At 39.6% G+C, this 18,781-nt stretch overlaps 1 protein-coding gene across 4 annotated transcripts in view; it reads left to right on the forward strand.

Annotated features, from left to right (window-relative positions):
* Positions 1–18,781, forward strand: part of LOC129177682 (receptor-type tyrosine-protein phosphatase mu-like) — a 284,927-nt gene that overhangs the window by 39,201 nt on the left and 226,945 nt on the right. For all 4 annotated transcript variants that reach the window (XM_054769053.1, XM_054769055.1, XM_054769054.1 and 1 more), the window contains exon 2: positions 18,458–18,580. In XM_054769053.1, the coding sequence (XP_054625028.1) occupies positions 18,458–18,580 (123 nt within the window). The remainder of the gene's footprint in view (positions 1–18,457; positions 18,581–18,781) is intronic.

An 18,781-nucleotide genomic window follows, 5' to 3' on the forward strand; every position in this document is an offset into this window, starting at 1 on the left:
GTTTGTTACAAAAGCCAAAAAATATTGTTGGTCATGCTGTGTAATAAAAAAGTAAATTCAGCGATACTGTGGTTGCATTATTTTTAATACTTTGAAGAGCTATTTTCATAACCATATTCAATACTACAAGTTCATGTTTGTAACAAAAGCTCATTATTAAAAACTTCGGACGAAAAACTATCGGACTTAAACGGCTGCTTGTGCTTGTTGATGTCAAGCAGAACCGATTCTATTGGTGAGCTGTATTATTATTTTTATTATTATTATTTCTTATCATAACAGTGGTTTATTTTGTGGGATAATAAACATTTCAAAACGCACCTGCATTGTTTTGTGACTCAGTTAAATAAAAAAAAGTATGTCCAGTCATATTTATTCATTATAATTTTATTAAAATTAATGTTAAAATCTCGGCTCGGCTCGTTCTCGTGGACCCAATGTTGTGCCTCATCCCATCTTGTGAGTTAGGCTCTCGTGACACCCTACTGATCAGCGTTTAGCATACATGCATGGAACGCAAGCTTGTTGGATACCTCTTCTGCAGAGAACATTGGATATCGCACAACCTAGAGACGGTGTGATGTGCAAGGATTTGATGGAGTCCGTAAATCAGAAAATAGGTCAGGAGCCGTCAAACAATAATTGGATTTAAAAATTCATAATATTAATGAGACTCAGGGAATTCTATTCATGTGACTTATTCATGCCACTTGACTGTCTGGAAGGTCTAATTGTGCTATGGTGTTTTTCTACTCGCTGCACAGTGGAGGTAGCTATGTGACGAGAAAAGCAGATTGAAGCGGTTGTCAAGAGTCGATTTGAAAGGGGACCTCATGCTTTCATCACTGACCGTGCAGGATGAAGCCTGGCCATGCTGCTCTTTCTCTTTCTTCCAGCAAGATGATTTATGGCTCTTGAGCTAAGAAACAAAGAGCCCCAATGTGTTTGAAGTGCTCAGGTGACGACCCCAAGATTGCTCTTCCTGGGACTGAAATCTCAGATCTGCTCTGCACCTGTCGAGGCGACGTCATTTGGCAACCTTTGACACTGAGCTGGCCACCTCTGTGCGTGTGCTGCGCTCACACCGCGCGACTTGCACAGGGATTAAATGCATTACATTAAGACGCAAATGCAGATTTTTTTACACCCCGGGGGTGTCCTAACATTTTCACATGAATAAAAATGAAATTTGTGGCGCCCCCTAATACAGATATCATCAAAGTTTTATAATCAGAGATGAAATACTCAGTAATTTATGGACAATGCTTTGCTAAGTAAGTAAGATGTTTTGCTTGATGGTGGCCATGTTTTTCAACCAATCTTGCTCAAATTTGACACACGTGTTTGGGAGTCCCCTAAAAGGTGCATACCAAATTCGGGGCTGATTTGAATAAACACCCTAAAGCAGATGTGTCCAAAGTGCGGACCGGGGGCCACATGGCCGCATATAATTTAACAAGAAAATGAAGAAAACAAAAAAAACCAAATAACAGCAAAAATTAAAAAATCAAAATATTAAGAAAAAAAGTTGTAACAAGAAAAAGTTCTAATTTTACGAGAATAATGTTGTGATATTATGAGGAAAAATAACTTAATTGTAGTAGCATAAAGTTGGTATATTAAAAATGTGTCAAATAATTTTTAAAAGTTGCAATATTGTGAAAGACTAGAAAAAAATTTCAGTCAAAATTTTTTATGGGCCTGCCCTTGCAATTACCCCCGGTATGGCACTGTATTCCTGCAGGTCACTATGTTACCATAGCCTCGACACTGGGATCGATTTGCCCACTGTATTGGTAATGTTGACATTGGGATCGTTCCACCCACAGCTTTCTATGGTTTGCAATTGCGCTCTGCAGGAAACAGTGAGTATTGTATTCCTCACTAATGACTCTTAGTGAGGATGTTATTTCATGGACAAAGACAGCATTACTGTAGCACCCTTCTAATTTAAATTTTTTTGTGTGCTTTATAAAGTTCATCAATAGAAATACATTTGGCTCATTGCCTGAAGATGATTGTACTGTATAATGTACAGTATCATGTTTATTTGAGAATGACCTCACAATTGAAGTGAAGAAAAGGTGAAAGACTGTATGTCATTTTGGCATTTACATAGGTATATTTCATTAAGAGTTGTAATTATCAAGTTTAAAGATGCTTTTATTTCGAAGGAACGTTTACCGGTCACCGTTACACAAAATGTTGCACTCTATAATTTTTTTTTCATATATCACATCCATGGTGGAAGTGGATACATTATAAGTAGGGGTGTAACGATTCATTGATACATCAATGCATTGACTTATAGTCCTATGATCCAACTACATCGATCTGTATATCCATCTAACATCGTTGAAAAGGTAATCGATTGATTTGATAATAGGAAATGAAGCCTTGGATTTAAGCACAGAAGGCTTTATGGATGTGTGTTTTTTTTTTTTTTTTAGCACTTTTAATGATAAAGATGTTAAACTCGTGTAACAGTTTGATTTGGCGTAAGTTGATTATTCATGTAAAGGCGACTGTTGTGGTTACCAAGGGTTGCAGTGTGGTTGGCACATTGAATAAACAGAGCCGACACGTCCTCTCCAAAGTTCGTCCGTTTTTGTACTGTAAAGAGTGACTCGAGACGTCCTACAATTCAGACGCGACAGTCCATTCAGTCTACCTGTGATGTCACCGCCACGCTAAATACTGGATTTATAATTTTATAATTTATTAGTGTTGGACCACATTGAGTCACATTGAAAGTTAAGTCAAACTTTAAGCTTAAAATTTAATTGAACTGAAATTTTTCTAGTATACCTTATGAACATAACGTTAGCCGTGTGGAGGGCTTACTTTTTCTTAATTATGACTACTGGCGAATGTGTGGCAGTTTACTACGATGGTAATGTGACTTCATACAGGGTTTATTTCATCTGCAAAAACACAGCACTCTGAGTTCAGAAAATGGAAAACTAAAACATTTTAGCTCACTGATCAGTAGCTGCCCCTTTTCAAGCAGACAATACTGTGTAATGGAACAAGGAAGTGTGTGTCTCACTCACTTAGCTGAAAGTAGTCCATTTGACCCATGAAAATACAGTTTGTTCCTATGTATAATGTGAATTTAAGAAATGAAATGGTTTATTTTCTAAAAAAAATTAACCAATTGGTAGTTCATTATTTAGTGAAATGTTTTATTTTCTTGTGTATTTATAATTGCTCTTTAACCAAACAAAAATGTTTTTTTTCCAATTACTCAATTAATTTAAAACATTTTCAGTAGAATACTCGATTGCTAATATATTTGATAGCTGCAGCATTAAAAAATATTAAGAGAAAAAAATCATATTGTAAGTGAAGGCTAATAAAAAAAGGCAAATAAACAAACTTAAAAATAAAAATAATTATTATTTTAGTAGCGTAGAAGAAAAATGTTTGTTTTTTTTATAAATCATAATATCATGAGAACCATCCATCCATTTTTCTATACCGCTTCATCCTCTTTAGGGTCGCGGGGGCATGCTGGAGCCTATCCCAGCTGACTTCGGGCGACAGGCGGGGTACACCCTGGACTTGTCGCCATATAGACAAACAACCGTTAACACTCACATTCATACCTATGGACAATTTAGAGTCTCCAATTAACCTAACATGCATGTTTTTGGAATGTGGGAGGAAACCGGAGTACCCGGAGAAAACCCACGCACACACGCGGAGAACATGCAAACTCCACACAGAAATGCCCAAGGGAGAATCGAACCTAGGTCTTCCCGATCTCCAGGCTGTTACTGTGTTGACCAACATGCTAACCACTAGACCACCGTGCAGCTTCATGAGAACCAATCAAAACAAAATAAAGTTGTTATTTTTGGAAAATTTAGGTTGCGGAAAAAGGGAATTAAGTCTAAATATTATGGGAGTAAAGTCATTATATTACAAGAAGAAAATATATAAAGATATTTGACGAAGAAAGTTGAAATATTTGGAAAATAAAAATCAAGATGAAAAATGGGGAAAAAAGAGCAAAGAATGAAGTTGATACTGATAATGGGCTTTTCCCACCTATGTGACGAAGCTGGGATGCAGTTTTTTCTTGAAATATATATAACTTATTAGCATATCTACATGTATTGCTTTACAAAATATCAAACTGGCAAAGTTTTGTCCTTTCATTTTTCACTATGTGGCGCTTGCTGGAAAAAATGTGGACACTCCTGTCCTAAAGTTACAGTGGGTGTTTTGTTGAGCTGTGTGAGAAATTTTAAGTCAGTCTGACGTAGGGCGTTGAATAACGTGGTGTATTTGTCAGAAAAACCATAGCACAGGCAGCACAGTCAGGGGGCATGATTTGACACATTTTCACCCTTTTTTGTGCAGTGCTTAGAGAGAAGAAGAGTTTGCTTTACACAAACAAATACAGTCATGTGAAAAAAAGATTTCTTTCTGCTTGATGACCCAGATTCCACCCTCAAGAGGAATTGTTTCTTTTAGTCTTCTAATTAGCCTTGCTATTTCTACTTCTCTGACATTCAACCTTGAATCTTTACCCACTCTGCTACATAAATATAAGCATTTGTTCCACTTCTTCTGGCAACAACAGCATCTTGTTTATTCCATGATCAAACATGATAATTCTCTCCTTTTGCACAAATTCTCCCCTCGGACTAATTTCCTCTATTGTTACCATCTTGTCTGACAAATTGGATGCTGGGAAAGGCACTGAGGGAAACGAAAAGAAAAGCTAGTGATAGCAACATTAGCATATGATCCTCTTATTGTAATGCTGCTCAGGCAGAATTCAAAGAAGTGTTGATTTAGTGGAGCTTTGGGAGGATTCCATTGCTTTTGACTGTAGGGTCATTGACTTTAGGGTCTGGATATTGTTTTCTCTGGGAGGGGATTTAGCATCCAGGCACTTTCGTCTCGCTTTTCTCCATTTTTTTTTACCTCTTCCAGAAAGCTCCCAGTCCAGGTGTGGATCTATTATTCACTGGAAACCATTTTTTTTCTCTTGTACTTCCTCGCATTGATTTGACGCTCTGCTCCAAAGCACCTGGATCAAATGCGAAAGTTTCAACTTCCAGCCATCCAGAGTATTGAGCTAGCACTGTTGTGAATCAATGCTGAAGGCTAATTTAAGTGTAAAGCATCCTCGTCTCTCTATTCAGTGGACAGCGGGACATGTGTGCACGTGATTGGCTTCCGATTGCTTCCCGCGATGATTGTCACTGTGCTACCTTCAACCTGTGTGACACATTTCAAAGTAGCTTGTGAAAACACTATTAGCATTAAAGCTAAACACTAGTATATTTTGCATAGGTTTAGCGTGTTTTTCATCAAATTTTGCGTGTGTTCTCCGGTTAGCGTACAATGACGAATTTGTGGAATTGAATATGGTTATAAAAATAGCTCTTCAAAGTATTAAAAATAATTCAACCAAAGTATTGCTGAATTTACTTTTGTATTACACAGCATGACCAACAATATTATTTGGCCTTTGTAACAAACCTCTGTGAATCAGGTCCCTAATCTAATAAAAGATCTAATACAAGTCCAATCAATAAAAGATAAAATTGGAAAAAACTGATGCGCAAAATACTTTTAGGGTAGGACTAATCATTTGACATGATTATAGATCAACTTGTGGTGTGATTTAGAGGAATTTTGGCCCACTCATCTTTGCAGAATTGTTGTAATTCAGCCACATTGGAGGGTTTTCCAGCATGAACCGCTTTTTTACAATCCTGTCACAGCATCTCAGTAGGATTCAGGTCAGGACTTTGACTAGGCCACTCCAAAGTCTTCACTTTGTTTTTCTTCATTCTTCATTCAGAGGTGGACTTGCTGGTGTGTTTTGGATCATTGTCCTGCTGCAGAACCCAAGTCCATTTCAGCAAGTGGCTATTACGTTCATGAAATACATCAATCATCGATCATCATCACAACTTACTTTTTTAGAGTGTCACTTAACAATCTTACTCTCTTTATCATTATAATACAGTATTTGTGGCAAAAAGCACTATTGTGTACTTGATCCACTTTTAACATATACACTGTCACTGTGCACTTGTCCAATGTCCACATATCACATAAACAGTAACTTCAAGGAGCGGGACAAGAGGACACAAAGAGTAGCAGCACTAACATAGCTATGTGATGTTAAAGTGCTAACATTACGTTTTAACATCGTACTAGGTTAGCATATTTTGATGAAGAAAACAAAACGATCATACCTACAGCTCCCTTGTCTAAAGCTGAATGACTAAAAGTTGACAGAGCTCCAGGTTGCATTTTACGATGTGTAGCGAAGCATGTTTTTTAATTTTTTTTTAAATTTCTTTTTTTTTTTTACACAGCTGTCGATAAAAATCCGCAACTTCAAAATGTGGAGTAAACGTGACGGAGACAATAGATGTTTCTTACATTGGGGTTTATACATAGGCTCTAGGGCAGGGGTGTCCAAAGTGTGGCCCGAGAGTCATTTGCGGCCTGTGGATTTTTTGTTCCAAAAAGCTAAAATGTTTATAACAGGGATGCGCCGGTCAGGGTTTTATGCTGCCGATTCCGATACGATCATCCATGAGTGTAATCGTCCGATACAGACAGCAATCACATAGATTAATTGTAAATTTTTTTATTTACTATTGGCTATGTGATATGAAAAAAGGAACCATAAAATCGCTTTCATTTAGACAAAAACATATTTGACATACTTTTTCAAGAGAACATGTATCACTGGACTTACAGAGGATGAGACGCCGTCTTTAAGGAGACTTTGGATGCAAGAACACACATCTGACGAAGGCCAACGAAGGCCGGCCATCCAGTCTGACGAATTCAACCACTTTTCCGGCTATCCGCCTTAGACCTCCGGCTGCCACGCACATATGGCCGAGTGTCCAGTGTTAGCCACATTAGCCACCGCCTGAGCAATGATCACATTGCGAGCCTGGAAAACTCACCCCACTAAGTGCCGGCCCCCCCAAATGCCGCACCAAACTAAAACTTTTTAATGTGCCACCCTGGGGAAGTATTTTTCGTGGCATGTTTTGCACGATGCAAAATCACCCGCACAAACGACATGTAAGTCCCACACGGCAGATATGATTGTTTTGGCTTTGGCTCTCCTGCGCAGTGTGGGGGAAAATGGGCGGGAGAGGGAGATGCTCACTACAGGCTGCAAGCTGCAATAGTACAAGCCACAGGTTTTTGTGATCGGCATTGAAAGGCGTTTATCAGCATATGCCAATCACATGCTTTTTTGCGGAAATCGGACGATTTTGATCGGTGGCCAATCGATCGGAGCACCCCAAGTTTATACCAATAACTAATAATAACACAATGCTTTGTCTTTAAATATAATTTTTTTAAAGCATTTTTACAAAATAAAAAAATATACAAAAAGATCAAAGTGGTCGCCCTGCATCCTTTGATTTTTCAATATGCGGCCCTCAGTGGAAAAAGTTAGTATACCCCTGCTCTTGGGAGACTACTACTGTTAGAACATCATTAAAAAGCACATTCTGCATAATAGGAGATCTTTAATAGACTAGACTTTAATAAACTTCCGTTGGCTGAAATATAACTGCACAATTCTGTCTATTTGGTATGTTTTATGTCCAAATTCCATGATAGATCCATTGTTTAGCCCACCCTTCTTGCTTGTCATGCGTGGCAGCTTGTCGTCCACAGTCAAACTGATTTGATCCGATCCTTCAGCATTCCAGGGCTCATTTTTTTAATTTTGTGTCGTCTTTCCAAAATGCTTGACAAGCTGTCCCTCAGTGTGGAACCCCCAGAAAGAAATAATTAGCATCATGTTTGGATATTATTATTGCTGCAGGATATTTTCTCCATGCACGAAACATCACCAAGTAAAATAACGTCACTTAAGATAAACTCTATATTTGTCTTCATTGGTGGAGCTATAGTTATTAAGCTCAGTGGTAGGGGTAGAGGTAGAGCGCTGGCTCCAACATCATCCGCCAAATGGAGCACATCTGAGTGGAAGGCTGCCTGTCATCGTCAATGCACGTCTTAGCGCGCACAAGGCTGCTCTTGATGTGTTGAGCCACTGTAAAGCACATTCATCAAGTTGATCTTGGGGGTTTTGACGTGCTCCACAAAGGGCTGAAGGGCTCCTTTTTTTTTTAAGAGTAATGAATTTGTGCAGTGCATTTTTTCAGTTTTTGAAACATTCATGGCAGTCACGCAACAACAGAGACGTCCCAGCTTCAAATATTCTACCATGCGAAGCTTTGCTCAGCAAAACGTCGCTGACAAGTGCACAGCTTAGCTCGGCAAGATTATCCGGGGAAATTTTCACTCCAGCTTCTTTATTTCCCGGCTAATCAATGTGGCGAACAGCAAGACGTGATTGATAATGATATAGAGATTGATTGTCTAAATCCCTTCCCACAGTTCAAAGTCCCCAAACAGATAATATATATACATGCAATTCAGTACAGAGATCACTCTTGGCAGGAGCTGCCAATAGATAAGTGAAATGGGGCTGGAGTGAAAAGGCCTGTCAGTCTCTAAGGGGCTTAGCTGCAAGATTCTGAGGCTCCAAACTGGCCGCGGGTAGAGGGAGATAGTCGACATTGGTTTTAAATTACCCAAGATTGCCTCGCCGTTCGGGTCTACAGGGAACACCAGCGAATGAGGTGTTTGTTAAAACAAGCACAGACTTTGGATGCGGATTGGGTGGCGGAGAAGACCGTCCATTTCCGCACCAGGCAGGACAGGTTGGAAGGCTGGTAACTGCACAATTGACAGGAGGTCTCACGGAAATTACATTTGCCAGTAAGACGGAAGCAGTGCTGCTGGTGAAGAAGGGCCGACTGAGTCGCCTTCAAGATGCCGTACGTTATGTAGCAACGTGCATTGACGATGACAGGCAGCCTTCCACTCAGATGTGCTCCATTTGGCGGATGATTTTAGAGCCAACGCTCGACCTCTACCCCTTCCACTGAGTCATAAGGCCGCGTCGAAACCATCTCCATTCGCTCCACAAGTTAAGACAAATATGGAGTTTATCTTACATGACGTTATTTTACTTTGTGATGTATGTTATGTAGCATCATTCTTTGTTTCTAGCTGGTGGATTATAAAATTTAAGCTTAAAGCAGAGGTGTCCAAATGTTCTTCCAACGAGGGCCACATTGTAAAAAATGAAAGGATGCAACATTGCCACGTGGATATTTTGTAAAGCAACACTGTAGATATGAATCAAGATTCAAGAGTTTGTATTGTCATATGCACAGTAAAACAGGTAGTTCTGCAATGCAATGAAATTCTTGTTCTGGTCATTCTCCCAAAAAAGAAAGAAAAACACAAGAAAATGAATAAGAACATCAGAAACATAAATACCAATAAAATAAAAAAAAATAAAAATAAAAAATAAAAAAAAGAAACATAAATACCAAAAAATTAAGCAACAACAACAGAAGAGACATTAAAAATAATATGTTAAGAAGTTATATATATTTCAAGTAAAAATTGCATCTCAGCTTTGTGATATAGATATTAGTTGAATCAACTTTGCTCTATGCTCTTTCTTTCCCCATTTTTGCTGTTGTTTTTTTGTCCAATTTTTTTTTCTTTTTGTAATATTGGCATTATTTCCATATTATAACTTTTTGCCTAACATAATTTTCTTTAATTTTTTAAATTTTGTTTGCTCTTTATAATATTACTTTACAAAAGTAATATTGTATTATATGATTTAAAAAATATCATATTTGTTCTTTAATATTTCAACTCTCTGCTACTAAAATGACATTATTTTTCCTCATAGTATTTGTCATAAAATTGTGACTTTTTTGTCATTAGAATACAACTTTTTTTTCTCTTAATCAGCTATTTTTTCATTTCTGCTGGTTTTTAAAATTATTTTACAACTTTTTTGAGTTTCTTCTTGTAAATTTTGATCTCGTAATTATGACTTTATTCCCATAATATTTTGATTTTATTATCGTAACATTATAACTTTTTCTGCAACCCTTTATATTTTCCAAATATTACAACTTTATGTCTTGTTTATTTGATTTTTTTTCGTAATGTTGTGACTTTCAAAAAATACTTTTTTCTTTAATATTTCAACTTTTTCTCCATAATTATTTCTACCAAAGTGACGTTATTTACCTCATAATATTGCATTATTGTGTAATTAATTATTAAATAAAATATAACTTTTTTTGTTAGATTATAACTTTTTTCTCTCTTTCTTCTCTCTTTTTCCCTTTTTCTATTTTTGCTGTTGTTTTTATTTTTAATTTTTTGGCAATAAAAAAACAGCAGCAGGCTTCAAATGGCCCCCAGGCCGCACCCAACATAACATAACTTCCTCTTGGGGCAAAATTTAAAGATTGGTCACTATCAGTGGAATATAAACTACAGTATATGTAAAATTAGCATCATAACTTTTTGTCATAACTGTTTGCGGCTTGCATGTATACATGTGACTGGTGTGTGTGTGTGTGTGTGTGTGTGTGTGTGAGTGACAGGAAGAAAAGCTTTGACCTGAGTCATTTGGCACCTTCTCTTTTTTATATGTAAATCTTGAGGCCTCCAAATATAAGATGGCAACTCTTCTTCCAGACTTTTTTTCTTGTCTGTCTCATATCGAGGGTCAGTACGGTGACTGTTCAACCTGCGTTCAGTATTTTCTTTTGGCCTCAAAGTCAAGCACCAGTTGTTTATACGCTACCAAGATACACTTACTGGAGTTTATCTCGAAAATAAGTCAACATGTACACATTTTTCATACACGGCACACATTTTGAATACTTGGATATGCTTGTATGCTTTGCTGCCCTCCAGGTATTTTGTTGCATTTCAACAGTTTCAGTTTGGAGCTCAGTCTCTGTGTGTAGTGTGACATGCACCTCCTAAAAAAAATAAGAAAAAGTCTGTGGGCTTTTACGACAGTATTTCCTGTCTGTATATGACTCATTCAGAGGACGGACAGCCCACCACAGCAAACGCCTTTTCATCTGATTTCGGATCAACATTTGCAATACAAATTAGTGTCGTAACTAGGGGTGTAACGATTCATTCACTACATCGATGCATCGATTTATATTCCTACGATTCAACTACATCGATCTGGGTTCTCCAGTTTCCATTCAGGACGACATATATATCGATCCAACATTGTTTAAAAGGTAATCAATTGATTGAATCAATACTAGGAAATGAAGCATTGGATTTAAGCATGGCAGGCTTTAAATCGATGTGCTTTTTTTTGGCACTTTTAATGATAAAGATGTTAAACGTTACAGTCTGCCTGTCAAGGATGTTGTTGTCTTTTGGGTATGTAGTGGTCATGGGAGTTGTAGTGGACCTGTGAAATACAGTTGATTCACTTCTTGTTCTTTTGATCAGTTCATTCACTTTATTCACTATTTATATTGAACTCATCTGGCCTTATTTGAAACCCATTTTAAGTGACATTTATTTTGTTCGCCTCTGGATGGTAGTTTCTATAGGTAGTTTATAGTCCAGTAGCAGTGACGCTTAGTGATGTCGTCATCTAGCACGGCGTGTCCAGGTCATTTGCAGTCCATGTCTCGTTTGCTATTGGCCCGCGGCACATAATAATAACACAAAGTTGTTGTTTTTTTTAAAAATATGGATCATTTTTTTTAGCCTTTTAGAAAATTAAACAAACAAATCCACTTACTTTATGTAACTTACTGTATATATTAGTCTTGTCTACTCGCTTTATTCGTTGTCTTTTTTTTAAGACTCTAAAACAATCAATGCTAACATGCCTTCGCATTTCAGTTTGTTGTTGTTTTCAATTTGTGAGCCAACCATGTGTTAGCTACAATAGTATCAATCTACATGACTGCTCATTTTCTTTTGAGTATTCCATGTACAATCACATTCAGAAAGGTTCATATTTTTGGGAGAATTTCAGTCATTGAAGCAGCTTTTTTCATTAGTGTCTTCTGCGTGCTGTCCTCAATCTTTCCCAGGCATATAGAACACAGGGCATCGTGTGGGCATCATGTGTGCATCGTGTAGGCATCATGTGTGCATCGTGTGTACACTGCAGAGGAGCACCCAACTTCCACGCGCGTGTGGCTTTCATTGCTAAAAAGTTTACTTTTATTAGAGGTGCTGGAACAAAAGGCCTTTTAAGTCCGACTTAAAAATCTTTAGGAGAAATTGGCTCTAGCGTTGGAGGGGTTGATGTATTGATTCTGGCCTCTGGCTCCGTCCGGAAAGAGATGAATAGATTTTTTTGAATTGCACTCTGCGTGAGAATATAAAGACTATTGTGCGTTCTCGCTCAGGAATAAATTGCTTCATGACATATCCAGGGCCACCATTTAGCTTCAAGCTGCCTGCCCGCCTCCCTGCAAAGGAGTGTGTTGACAGGGTGGGGGCACATTCAGTGTGGCCCCAGACTACCTGCACCTCATCGGCACTTTGTCAGGATATCTATTTCAGCAGCTGTCAAGGCTGATTATATGGGGGTTGTGCCACAAACTGGCAACGATATCAGCCTCCCACTGAGAGACGCACCATTAAGATGCTATTGATTGATGCCTTCATCTGCATGCATGTGTGCCACATCTTCTCTTCCAGCCATGCCACGTGTGATTGGTGATACTTCCCTCCCACTGGAAGGAGTATTTCCAGGCGACGAGATATTTTATCTCAAAGACAGAAACACAGGTCAATACCGAGTGGCCGGCATTATTGGAACTGCTGCCAATACCAACCTCCGATAGTACCAGTCAAAGCCCTGAATAAAGATTTATTGCTGGTTCACATACTGCGACCCACGACAATGGACAAAAACTGTTCAGCATATTGATTACACACAAAATAAAATTGGTACTGTGGATCACAGCATATTCGCAATTCAGCATTTGCAAGCATGCAAATTTGCAGAATTTTGGTAATTTTTTTTTTAATTAAATTTTATTTTTTGTCCGAAAATAGACAGGTTTTTCCTGCAGAAAACACATTTCATTCATCTTCAAGTCGATAATTTATTTATACGTGATAATGAAGCATAAAATGTACAGGATACATACAGCGTAATGGCGTGACGTCGTGTGTGTTGAGACAGCAGCATTAGCTTCTACGCTCAACTTTCTTCAAATCCGGTCTTAATACTTGCAGTGAGATGAAGATGGCAAGTCCTTACTGGAATTCCAACAGGCAAGCAGTGTGGATTATGTAGACGCAGCTTGGAGAAGTACCTTCTCTGACGACCAGGCTGAAGGCTACAGCGTGACTCCAATCCATCTCTTCTACTGATTATCATTCATTAGTGATGAGTAGCTACATTTTATACTTTAAAATGTGGTTAATAAGCGTTTGAGGCAGAGGTGGAGCAAGTCAGTGTTTTGCAAGTCTTTAATCCCGTGTCTCAAGTCAAGCCCCCAGTAAAGATGTACAAGTCCAAGTCAATTCTCAAGCAAAGACAAGACACGTTAAGTCAGGTCCGAAGTTATAGGCTGGTAAGCATTGTTATGTGTACCAAATAAAATTCCATGCCCGAGTAACGTGCGGATGCAAATGAAGTTATCCTCTCGAGAATGTTGACACATCCCGGTGCCACTATCCAGCAGCTTGGCGCTGACAAAAATGTAAGCCACACCCTCGTTGTTTGTTGTTAAACCTGATTGGACGTTAACAGATGCATTCAGTGAGGCAGACTCTGTGGGAAAATATGTTGTCTTGCTGGAAATGACGTAAATAACGGTCTTGTTAGTTGAATACTTTGAATGGGGACACGTTTTACTCAACACACTCACTGAAAATCTCAAGTATTTTCAAGTCTGAGTCAGGTCCTGAGTCTTTGATGTCAAAGTCAAAGTGGAGTTGCAAGTCTTTCATGATATTGTCGACTCCAAAGTCATCAAGATTGTGACTCAAGTCCACACCGCTGCTTTGAGGCTTATTTAGGGCTTTAACCTGGACTGTGCTTGTTAGCTTCCTAATTGAAGAGACAACAGTCACTTTTATTGCAGGTGTGTTTAGAGGGGGAGGAGCGAGCCGTGTGTCAAAAATAGACATTTTTATGGGCGTCTCAATTACTGACCGTCGTGAACAGCAGCTATCTAATGCAATTTCATATGCATCCACAAAGCTCTGGACAACCATGTTGATATCAACTTTAATAAACCTGTCTTAGCGGCCACCTTTATAGAACGGCCACCTGCCTATAGCGGCCACTGAAAAATCCCCCCGCCACAAATTTACATGACACCGTTTATTTCCTGGTGTGAGACAGTGTGCACAATGTGTGTCAATACTGTAATGCCGCTTGTTGTGGGGAAGGAGAGACTCACGTCGCCGATGCACTTTAATGGCTTTATTAACAGCGGAGAACACTGCAGGACTTTACATCCACGCCAACATAAACACAATTCCCAACTCTCTTGAAACTCACAACTAGCACTGAGCTTAGCTCTCCTGCTCGGGACGGCCACCGTCACTTCCCGTCACTTCCTGATGAACTAAAGCTGTAATGACATTCTGCCGTATAAAAAGTAAAATATTAAAAACAAGCGTAAGACATTACTTGCACAGCTTTGTTCTGTGGGTCGTAGATAATAACAAGCCTAGTAGTGCTGTACAACTTTTATCCGCAGTCCCACAGTGCCCTCTACTGGTCAACATTAATTTTTTCCCTTTTTTTTCCCCTTTTTTTTCCTCTACTGGTCAACATTCAAACTGGATGCCAACCTGTCTATAGAGGCCACCTGTCTATAGCGGCCACTTTTGCAGTCTTCCTCTAGTGGCCGCTATAGACAAGTTTGACTGTATTTGTTCATCTTATATTGATATCTTATATATAACTTGCCTGGTAGAAGGATTGAAGTGCGATACAAGAGATATTTAGTGTTTTTTTTCTTTAATTTGCGCTGAATTGGCATCTCATGCAGACGTCTTTTGTATGCCTGCTGAATGAATCATTAATAGAACAAGTACTTTTTCTGATTCATTATTAAACATCAGAGTTCATTTGAAAAGAAAACTTAACAAGGAAAGGCTCTGCTTTGTGCCTTTTGATGGCTTTTGATGCCTCCCTCCTCCTCCGCCTCCTCCTCCTCCTCTTCTTCTTCTTCACCCGGCGCCCACAGACTCGGAATACTTTTCAACTGCTGGCCAATGCCATCGATTTGAATATCAACCTCCAATAAAAGCCACCTCTTGGAGCGTGTTTGAGCTCCGCCGTGCTGTGAGAGGAAGGTGGGCAGCCCGGGGCGAAGGATCTTGGAACTATTGAGTCAAAATATTGATGGAAGGCAGCCAGTCCCAGTGAAGCCGCAGCCAAGGAATCATGTAAATGTGCCCCCTCGTTGCATCTTGGCGTTGCAGATTGGAAAATTGACTGAGCATTAAGAACGCCATCTTTTTTGCAGCCTAATTGACACTTTCCTCTTTAAATCGACTGTATTTGAGACTGGCGAGAAGTGGCAAATATCCCATTTGGAGCAAACGTAAACAAAACACATGGCTGTCTACTAGGGGTGTAAGGATTCATTTACTACATCCATGCATCAATTTATATTCCTACGATTCAACTACATCGATTTTTTCCTTTTGGTCAGTTAATTCACTTCATTCAGTATTCATATTTAACTCATTTGTCTTTATTTGAAACTCATTTTAAGTGACATTTATGGGGACAATATGCAAAGTAAGGACATTTTGTATGCCTGTTAGTTTACTGTCTGGTAACAGTCACGCTTAGTGACGTCATCATCCAGCGCGGCGTGTCCAGGTCAAAACGCACGGAAGCAATAAATGACGCACACTTGCTTGTGCTAGCGAGGAAGGGGAACAGAGGAAAGTGTCAGGAACTGTGGAGCTGTCGAGTGCTCGACCCCCAGTATGCAGAGACAGGCGGCGGTGGTGGAAAAAATAAAACTTTAATGAAGCAGGTGCAGGAAACTCAGCAAAAAGCAACAGAGGTAAAAGCCTCTGTGAACACACACACGGAAGACTTGGGCTGTAGCACCAGGTAAGGGAACCATCTTAGGTGACAGCACAGGCGAGGCACACATAGGCAGTGAGCAAAGATACAATGAACCAGTGCCGTACTTGACAGGGCGCTGGGCTTTTAAACCCCATTCACCTGCAGCGTCCCCCCAGCAGGAAGTACAGCGCACCAAAATAAGAGCGCAGGACAGGAAGTGCTCACTCCTGTGCCATCTGCCATCACCTCACATGCAAAGTATCTGTTTGCTCTCCCAGTTTGGTCTCATTACCAAACTTATTATTATAAAGCCACCACACCACGACATCCTTTTCAGTGTCTCTGTTAAGCGTGTCATCAAGATGGAGGAGCCATCCCGAACCTATCAGAGGCAAAAGGTACAAGGAGGCCACATTACTTGCTAATTGTTGCACCGTTTTTTCAAATTTGCTTTGAGCTCTGACTAAAATTTGGTTTACGAGCTGCTAGTTACCGGCAGGCATGGCCGAGGATGGCTATTTGGGGGGCTTGTGTCAATATGACAAAGGCAGGAGCCAACACACACACACACACAGTGCTCAATGAGATGGCAGTAAAGGCTCATGAGGGAATTTACTAACGTTATTATTTATTAGCGATATTATTTATTAGCGTTTGTGCCTGAACTGCTTTGTCAAAAATGACAGAATAAAAGTTGCATTTTGAAAGACCCGCAGTGTCATCCGTGTCATAATTCTAAGGTGAAAGGGACATGTAACATAAAAGGACGGGCATGATAAATGACTGATTATTTTGCATTATTTTACAGAAAAAAGAGGTTTCAAGCCCAGCAATAAATATCAAGTCAAACGAATGGACGGTACAGGCAAACTTAGCCTGTATCCCAGCAGCCATGCCAGTAAATAAAGCTGGCCGCTTCAATTAGTTAAGCAGATGAAAGAGCCGGGGTGGTGGGGCGAGGACGCTGTGGGCATAGCTGTGGTCTGCTGGAGTGCATCTGAGGAGCTAGAGAGAGTGAGACGTCACCACCGCTGCTTTATCTTCTGGCTCCGCCCTGACTCGCCAATCCGGACCTACAAGCAATAAAGGAGTCAGGTTGCAAACGGGAGGCCGTTATGTTTTTGTTATTAAACATAACAGTTTAATAAACAAAAATTTGCAGAAAGCAAACATTATCCAGTCTCTTATTATAGATAAAAAAATCTTTTTAGCTGCAATTACATGCGAGTTAACTGTGAACAACATGTGATTAATCGATTGACAGCCCAGGTTCCAACTAAGTGCCCAGTCTTTTGTTAGATAAGCGACTTTGTTAGCAAACATGTTTTTTTAACATCAAATTTACCGACCATCGATGTATCCAGGCAGACATGTTGGTTTTGTATCTGTGGCAGAATATTCTCAATATCTGACAATCAGAACATTTGTTGTATATTAGTTAGCTCTTGTGTTATAGCGAGCTATCTAGCAGAAAGTGCACAGAAGAACCCTCTGTCATCTGACATTTTTTAAAGTGAGATTTTTTTCAGATTAAAGGAATGCTCCTGGTCTTTTTGGATAAGCTAAGTAGCTAGCTAGCTAGCTATCCAGCTAGCACATAACATAAAAAAAACAGTACTTCCGAAATCGTTCCCAACATTCTCAAGCCAACTTCAGTTAGTGTGGGAAAAGTCACATCCTTAGATTTAATTATTTAATGTTGAGTTTTACCAGGTACTAAAATAACCCCACCCCGAAAAGCTCCACATTTTTACCTCTGATGCTTTTGGCATTTCATGCATCCAACCCACTCAGAAAAGCAGACAGGTCCGCAAATAAATCATTAGCAACTGCCCTGTGGAGCTGGATATTAATTATCCTGCGATCGCCGCTCATTTGCACGTTGCACTGAAAATGTCACCAAAGAGATGAATTGGAAAACAAGAAGAAAGGGGGGGAAAAGGCCATCAGCTTTGTAGCCTTTATGCTACAGAATGTCAGATGAAGCTTGTAAGAGATGGGATATTGTTCTTCCTCCAAGGACATTGTCAGTGTGCGGAAAAAAATTCTTTTAACACACACAGAGCTGTTGTCAACAGGGAAACAACATATTGATCAATCGTACACATTTCTTGCCTGCTACCAATGTCTTTTCTAAGACATTGCACTCTTAAATATTTTGGTCAATTCTGAGTGTATTGAGTGCACTTTTCTGAGTGGACAACATCTTTCATTCCCCGTGTGGCCTTTAAGGTCCAAAGAAAAAAGCAGTATTTGTATAAATTGATCACACAGGGGGAATAGAGTGTACGTCACAGCAATAATAGTTTTAAAAAAAAGTACAGTGGTATGAGAGTGCAGGAAGAGGAAGGAGGAAAAAAAATCAATGTAGACCTGATGCTTTGAGGTCAGTGATGGAGTTTGGCCACTGGATGCTTGTCATTGGGAAGATAGGCTAACGATAGTCATGGATGTTTACTTCATTGGCATAATGCAAATGGAGCAACTGTGTCATGTCCTTTCCTTTTGTCACAGGCGACTGCAACTTTGCCAAGCCGCTGGCAGCGTGCGGGTACAGCCAAGGCCGAGACGACGACCTGGACTGGGAGCAGGTTAATACCAGAGACAAGCCTTCCTCCGATCCATGGATGCCCTCAGGTAGGGAAGTCCTTACAGGGTGGCGATACACTTGTGTTTGAAAACCTCGCCAAAAGGTACATTACATTTACATTAAGTTACATTACATTATGGAGGGGCAACGATACTCTTAAACTTTTCCCATAATGCATTGCATCTAAGCAACGCATTCATTGGAGCGCTGCAATGACGTCAGACTCCCTCTGGGCTCCGGTGGCCAGA

This window comes from Dunckerocampus dactyliophorus, chromosome 2 (assembly GCF_027744805.1).
Source record: "Dunckerocampus dactyliophorus isolate RoL2022-P2 chromosome 2, RoL_Ddac_1.1, whole genome shotgun sequence".
NCBI classification, from domain to species: Eukaryota; Metazoa; Chordata; class Actinopteri; order Syngnathiformes; family Syngnathidae; genus Dunckerocampus; species Dunckerocampus dactyliophorus.